Source organism: Chrysemys picta, chromosome 6 (assembly GCF_011386835.1).
Source record: "Chrysemys picta bellii isolate R12L10 chromosome 6, ASM1138683v2, whole genome shotgun sequence".
NCBI classification, from domain to species: domain Eukaryota; kingdom Metazoa; phylum Chordata; order Testudines; family Emydidae; genus Chrysemys; species Chrysemys picta.
The window spans coordinates 106,216,206-106,223,967 of NC_088796.1; the positions used below are offsets into that span (position 1 = coordinate 106,216,206).

The 7,762-nt window shown below is 35.3% G+C and overlaps 1 protein-coding gene across 44 annotated transcripts in view; it reads left to right on the forward strand.

The window, feature by feature from the left end:
* Nucleotides 1–4,830, forward strand: part of NFIB (nuclear factor I B) — a 219,908-nt gene extending 215,078 nt beyond the window's left edge. For 42 of the 44 annotated variants that reach the window (XR_010588659.1, XR_010588660.1, XR_010588663.1 and 39 more), the window contains one exon: nt 3,457–4,830. Coding sequence is in view for 38 of the 44 variants with exons in the window: in XM_065549508.1 (XP_065405580.1) it covers nt 3,457–3,586 (130 nt within the window). In the remaining 6 variants the exon portion in view is untranslated. The remainder of the gene's footprint in view (nt 1–3,456) is intronic. The other 2 variants (XR_010588658.1, XR_010588662.1) reach the window with 1 other exon arrangement.
* Nucleotides 4,831–7,762: the final 2,932 nt, after the last annotated feature.

Here is a 7,762-nt window from a genome sequence, read left to right on the forward strand (position 1 = left end):
TGGAAAAGACTGTAGGGATCATCCTCCATTACCAGGGGGAAGAACTAGCCACTAAACCCAGCAGTTCCGTTTAGATAAAAAATTATCAGACACCTAAGCTGTGATTCCATTTCTAATCAAAGCACTTGTATACCAGTGTACTGGCATGTTTTGCCATTTGTTAAGTTATTTTCACTGTTATCCCTAAGAGTATGAACTGGATACCAGAACAGTCTATATCTTATAACTGTTAACTTAACCTACATACTGGTAGTAAGAGGCTTATAAAACTCATATGGAATCTGCATAGTGTTAACCTATGAGATTTATTCTTCCCTAAGGATTCATAAACCGTATTGACAAATATATTGCATGCTGCACTTGTGACATGGTCATAATGTAAGATGGGAGGTTTGAAAGGTTTAAATAAACATCTAAATTAAATTTGTTAGTTATACTGCAACAACAGTTTTATTAGTCACTTACTACAATTTGTTTTTATTGAACATTTTCCAAAAAAATAAAGATCTGTGTCTCCTCTGTATAATACTGGATAAGAAAGCTGCTACAAATAGTAATTTGTTCTTTAGCAGCATAAACTGCCGTCTTTCATATACTGTAGTCATTAGGAGGTTGTAAACTTAAAAAAAAAAAGTCAGATCAACTTCCAGCCACTAAAGTACACAGTGAATTCTCCAAAAAGATAACCTGTAAGCAGTTTATCTGGACTTCTTCTTTGCAATGCAAATTATTTGTATTTCCAATCCCATGTTGAATCTGCCACAGAATTTACATTCTTTTAGTTACTCTTCTGTTTTAAGTGGCTAAGACCATAAATCCTGTGCAGTCTCTCTTTTAGAATGTTTTTATTTATTTATTGCAATTTTCTATTATTACAGTTTCCCATACACAGATCAGCATGGAATCATTTTGATTGTTTTTACTAGCTGTCACCTCATCATGCATTTTTAACATTGCTCACTTTAAAATGGGATAATGAACAAAAATGCATTGTTGGACACAAATAGTGAAGGAAGATGAAGAGAGATAGGTTGAAACAATTAAGCCTCTTACGTGAAATCGTGGTATTGAATATTTTTTTGGAACCATAATCTTTTCATCAGATCCTATTGGGCAAATCTTTCATGTATAAATGGATTTAACTCTTTGTGCATGTTTTAAGATTTATTGCGTAACTATCACCATTTTTGAATATCGAGGAGAATAAAAATTCTTTCTTAGGCAAACAACAATAAAACATTGAGTTCACCAAAGTTCACAGAAATCTTTTTGAGGAAATAGGAAATTTAAGATGATCATAAAGTTTTACTAGAATTGCAAGATCTAAAAACTCATGTGAAAAATAGCAGCACTTATGGGCAGCTTTCTAGTGGGATACACGTTAGCATTCAAGGATTTGTATATTTTGAAAAAGCTGTTGGGTGGTATTGTTTCTATAGACATTATTACATACATCTCATTGTGATCATGATCCATATAATTCACCGAGGCAGACCAATCTTGCTCTGATGGGAGTTTTACCATTGATTTCAAAGAGAGCAAGATTGTGAATTTAAGCCAAAATTTTCAAACTTGGGTGTGTAAAGTTAGACATCTAAATACATGTGGTCTGATTTTCAGAGGTGCTGAGCACATGTAGCTCACATCAAAGTCAAAATGTAGAAATTTTGGCTTTAGTTTCTATATTACACAGAAGTAAACTTCCACATGAACTGGGTTAAAGAGATGAAGAAGAAAATGATATTTGACTAAAGGGAAAAGGCTCCTTTCCCCCTATAGTATTAATTCTCCGAGGAACATGTTCAATAGACTTTTCAAAATAATTATATTTTTCTATATTTGCATAGCAAGAAAAGATTGCACAAACGGTCAAATATAATTGTAATTATTATTTATACATTTTAAGATCGATAAAGAGGGTCTGTTTTTCCCTTAATGCATACCCCTAACTCACATTTGCACTAACCAAGCATGTGCATGTATTTGGGGAAACAGAATCATGAAAGAATGATCAAGGAAATGGGAGGAAAAAATAACTATAGCTTCCCCCATGAAAAAATATAATATGGGTATCAGATTTCAAAGTAAAGCATGTGCAAATGTTTTGCACAAAAAGTACATATCAGATACACAATGTGTGTTCACAGATTAGACTTGTGTGCACTTGGATAGACAGGTGTCAAATGGCTACATGAGTGTGCAAATATCTAGTGTGCACACACCCACTGGGTATTTGAGAACATTTGGTGTAATAAAATAGGTATAAATTAATTGGTTGCACAGGTGTGCATGCCTCATTTTGACAATCTGACTCTGAATGTATGTTTCCATTTGATATAATGGCCTCTCTTATCATGCTTATGTTTGCTGAACAATATATGGCCAGACTTTCCAAAGAGCTCATTATTTATCAGCTTCCTGTTAGGCACCTACATAAAAGGCTGGATCTTCAAAGAGTTCAGGTCTTTCCAAAGAGTTTTTTGGAAAATCTGGCCCCAGTTGTCAGCACTGTACACTTTTGGAAATCTGACCTGGAATGAATAATCTTGCAAATACTTTGCCACTGGGTATAATGATTATTATTGATAGTTACTACTTGGTAAAAAATTGCAAGTTAATGGGACTTAGATTCCTTAGTGACACAGGTGCTATTGAATATGGGATGTAGGTTTCTAGTCACTAAGACACTTTTGAAAATGTTGCTCTACTGTGACTTTAGTGGACCTACTCATGGTCGTAATTTCTACATGTGACAGTAAGTATTTATATATTGGGCCCTAAGTTATCTGGTGTTCCTTGGCTATTGCCATGGGACTGTAATAAGGAATGCATCCTGCTTTTGAAAATGTCTAAAAAAAAGTATGTTTTCATGCATTAAAGCTAAAAACATTTCTTCTTCATCAGAGTCTGCTCCATTTTGGACTCATGCACCTCACAGGCACATAATATAATGGAGAAAGTGATTGAATTGTGTGATAGAGGGGATAGAAGATTTATTAAATCACAGAAGAGATTTATATTATACATTAAATGTGTATTTTGTGTTCTGGTAATAAGCAATATAACAGGTACACTATAACGGATTGACTAGTTCTTAAAATCAGAGAAGCAGTTTCATATGAGTTCTCATAATGTAGTTTTTTGTACCTGCTCCATAAACTTGCCTCTTTAACTTGTCTGGGGCTCTCATGGAATAAGCAGGCTATTTAGTGTATGTTTACAATAATTCATATTAACACATTTACTTTTGTCTTTCAGTTGAGTTTGCAAAGGAAATTGTACACACTTGAAGTTCAAGTGGCATTCACAAATTTACCATCTTAAATTTATCCTAAATAGTATTATTTATAATGAATACTAATCTGAGTCTTAATCAAATTTATTATGTTCTTATTGTTGCAACATTCTTAATCTTTATTTTGTTCTCTCTCTCTCTCTCTTTCTCTCTCTCAACAGTCCTGGTACCTGGGCTAGCTTGGTCCCTTTTCAAGTATCAAACAGGACACCAATCCTGCCGACAAATGTCCAAAATTATGGTTTGAACATAATTGGAGAGCCTTTCCTTCAAGCAGAAACAAGCAACTGAGGGAAAATGAAAAAAAAAAATTTAAAGAAAAAAAGAAAGGAAGACAGGACAAAAAATGAAACTGAAGAAAGAAGAAAAATAGACCAGCAATTGCAGCATTTACAATCACTAATTCCCTTAAGGTTGAAACTGTAATGACATAAAAAGGGTCGATGATATTTCACTGATGGGTAGAATGCAGCCTCTGCTAAGTAGCCTTTGTTGTATGAAGTCCACTGGGAAATAGATGTTCTGTCTCTGACAATATATTTTAACTGACTTTCTAGATGCCTTAATATTTGCATGATAAGCTAGTTTTATTGGTTTAGTATTCTTGTTGTTTACGCATGGGATCACTATTCCTAGTTATCTCACAAAACAAAGGCTAGGCGGCAGTAACAGAGCTGCAAGAGGACAAGGGCTGTGAGACAGCCATTTTCTCAACACTCTGATTTCTAAAAGTTAAAAAAAATAAACTCTGTAGCCTTTAGTTATCAGTACAGATTTATTAAACTTTGGCCCTTAACCCAGCCTTTTTTAGCGTGTTACCTAGGTTGGAATTTTCAAAGTCAGTATGAACACAGGCTCTCTGGAAAAAATGCCTCTCTGTAGGTAAAAGTGTTATCTCCTCTTGCAACAGTAAAAAATAATTTACCTTTTTACCCACTAAAGAAATACTTACAGAGGCAAGTGCAATTTAAAAATTATATCTAAAGGGGAACATCATTATAAGTCCTTCAGCCCTTGGACTCTAAATTGAGGGGATTAAAAAAAAAGAATTTAAAATTACTTTGCGCAAATTTATTTTCCCCTCAGTTTTGAGGGCATTAAATCAAGACAAATCATGTCATTGAGAGAAGAAATTAATGGAAACACAGCACTTATGTTGGTTTAGCTGCTGCCTCCATAGAGGGGTAGGATTTATTTATTTAAAGTTACTGGTTGCATCAATAACCCATAGGGTGTATGTAAAGTTCTATAAAATCTGCATCATAGAGACGAAGAAAAAGGCAAATCCATGTCACAAAGGCAAAGCTTACAGTTTACTGACTGGGAATAGCAGGGTGGGGGGTAAAATATATATAAACATGCACTCTTACAAAAAAATAAGTCTAATCACAGGGTGCTGAAAACTTGCATGGTGCTTTCAGAAATTAGCCTTGTTCAACACATTTCTCATATTGACAGAACAGTAACGTGCATGGGCAGACACATTTTGCCTCTATGTCTCTTAAAACTAATTAATTGATTAAAAATACTCTTTCCAGTAATCCTAATTTGCACGAAGTTATAATGTCCACATTACGTGCCTTGCCTTGAAATCTTAAAAAAAAAAAAAAAAAAAAAAGTGACATCACTCTACTTGTTTTGCTGCATTTATTATTTTAAATCTTTACCATTTTTATGACAAAATATTTTGTACTCCAGATGGGGGGAAAAAGTGTGACATCATGGATTTTTTAGACAGTTATACCTTTATCTCACATTTATAAAGCATATCATGGCTGTGTATAGTTGCCGCTTAAAAATTGTAATCGACCAGCAATATTTTCAGTATTTTGGTGTTTTTTCTATTAACCTTTCATGTTTTTCATCTTCCAATTAATATTTGGGGGGGGGTGTTCAAATTTATACGAATTATGCAATACCAAGTTTTGCCTATGTAGGTAGTGCTTTTAGCTGTATTGGTTATTATAGGTAAGTACACAGATTTAAAAGAGAAAAAAAAAAGAATAATGTATGCTTTTTTTTTGTTTGTTTTAATTGACCAAAGTGGGTACTGCTATTTTTGCAGTGTGATGAGGTCCTTTTGTGTACTGAGAGATGGACAGGGGATTTTTTTTTATACATACATATATATATATATATATATATTCTGGGGAGGGTGGGGAGGATTTTTAACACTTTACAGTGTAGCTGTGAAGCAGTGCACCCTTAGCCAGGCAAGGGCTGCAAAGCGACTGTTCTGCCTACTGTGACAAACTTTCAAATAGGTTCCCTCTTTTTAACTTCCCACCTGGGGTGCAAGCTGAACTCATTTCTGGATTAAAAAAAAAAAAAAAAAGGATTCTGTTGGAGGCAGACTTGACTTGAGGAAATTGTTTTACTTTTTTATTTCGAGAGGTCAAGACCCACAGTGAGACTGAGTCTCTTTCATTTATGGCAAAGATATGGTATCCCAAAATGTACACTTTTAGAGGGTGTTTTTAGCTAGAATGACATGGAAACACACTGTCTTCTATGAGATGCACGTACTGGGCCACATTCTTTGTTGGTGTAACTCTGTTGATTTCAGTTGACTCCAAAAGAGTTATGCCAGCAGAGAATTTGGAGCACTGTATTTAAATGACTGGTGAATACTCTTTTTCCCTATGTCAAAGAGTTGGGGTCTTTTTTAGTTTAACAACACACAACATCTGAATTACAGGCACCTACATTAGCAAACAGATGCCACAGGTTTAGAATTTCTTCACATACAAAAGGTCAGATGGAAAGCTGCAGTTCTGTACTGTAACTTGAATGGAATTAGAATACAATGTAAAGAAAAGTTTATTTCAAGTAAAGTAAAATCTTACAGACTAGTGGGCCTAATGCTGCAAACTTTATGTACATAAGGACTCCATTTTACAGCTCAACTTTCCCATCAATGCACACCCTTTTATTAGGGTGCGAATGCCGGGGAGAATAGACTGCTGAGCATTGAGGCCCCTGTGGGATAACTGAGCCCATAAAGGCTGCTTCTATTCTAGCTTTGTCTTGAAATTTCCCGTTATTGATCTACCACTGGGATGCAGCTCTAACAATGGTAGCACTGCTGAGCGGTCTAGTGGCTACTAGGCGCTGGCAGTTTTACTACTGTGTCATCCAACCCTGCTCAGAGCAAGTCCAGATGACAATATAGCTAAAAACAGTGGCAGCTGCCAGCACCTTGTCTCCACTAGCGCTCCCACCATCGTTGCTACCTCCGTTGGAGCTGTATCAGTGGGACATGATATGAGAAAGCTGTGTAAGCAAGGCCTAAAAGGCAACAGAGAGAGAAAGTAGAAAATAAAAAAACCTCAAGATTTATATTTAGCTAAATTAAAAAAAAGAAACCAGCTTTATGTTGCTCTTTTTCTGAGCCCCATAGTAAGTGAATTTATTCACTAAGTAAGCGGCTGTTAAGACTAACTGAAACGTAGTAACAACCTTGAGGATCCCTTAGGCTGTGGCCTGATAAAATAAGCTGCGTATTGTTCTCTCAGCACATCACTTAATAATGAACAGTTATGAAACATGGTTATGTGCTGGAGAACTGTATTTGATTATCCCATTCAGTAAGATGTCCCTTTAAACTTTGACTAGTACAGCAGTATGAACCCAAGGCAAGTCCAGACAATAAAGTGCAATAATTTAAATGATGCTTATCCTTGTAGATGGTGGATGCTCTTAACTAAACTTTTCATGTATCTTTGACCTATGGTGTGAACAAATCAAGCTTACAAACACAGACTTTTTTTTTTTTTTTTTTTAAAGTCACATTCGCTCTGTGTGAATGAATTTTCCTCTGTGGAATGTTAAGTGACTCTGTGGGTTTTTCTGCCTACCTCTTTAATAGAAAGGCCTGTTTTGAAAAAAGAAACCCAAACTTCCTTTTCTTTTTCTTTTCTTTTCTTTTTTTTTTCTTTTCTTTCTTTTTTTTTTCTAAGTTCAAGAGTCAAAAAATTAAGAAAATATTGAGGACTCAAATCCAGTCTCTAGCCTCCTCCTTCACCAGGAAGTGTATTCTGACTAAATCAAGCCACCCCGTTCTATGTGCACTGTTCTGCCTTTAGTAAGTTGCTTTGCAGCCCTAGCCTTATGGCTGTACCACTGAAGTGTGTTTCCCCTGGAGTGACATGAACGTTTGAGGCTTGACTAAGGGAAAAAAGAAAAGGCAGTGAAGGAGACTGTACATAAAGACATGGCAAAAATATTAATTATAGCAATATAGTTGTGGGGTGATGTTCAGGTGGGCAGCTCCATTGAAAATATGTGAATGAATCTGTGAAGCTGCAAGTAGCGAGAAGAACGGAGGATCTTCTTAATGAACCACCTACCTTGTAGACAGTAATTTGTACACTGTATAGTTTTGTTAAGAATTTTTTTTAATTAAAGTACCCTTGTTTGTAAAGCTAACTTTTTAACAGTTATAATGGAAATATATGACATTTCCAT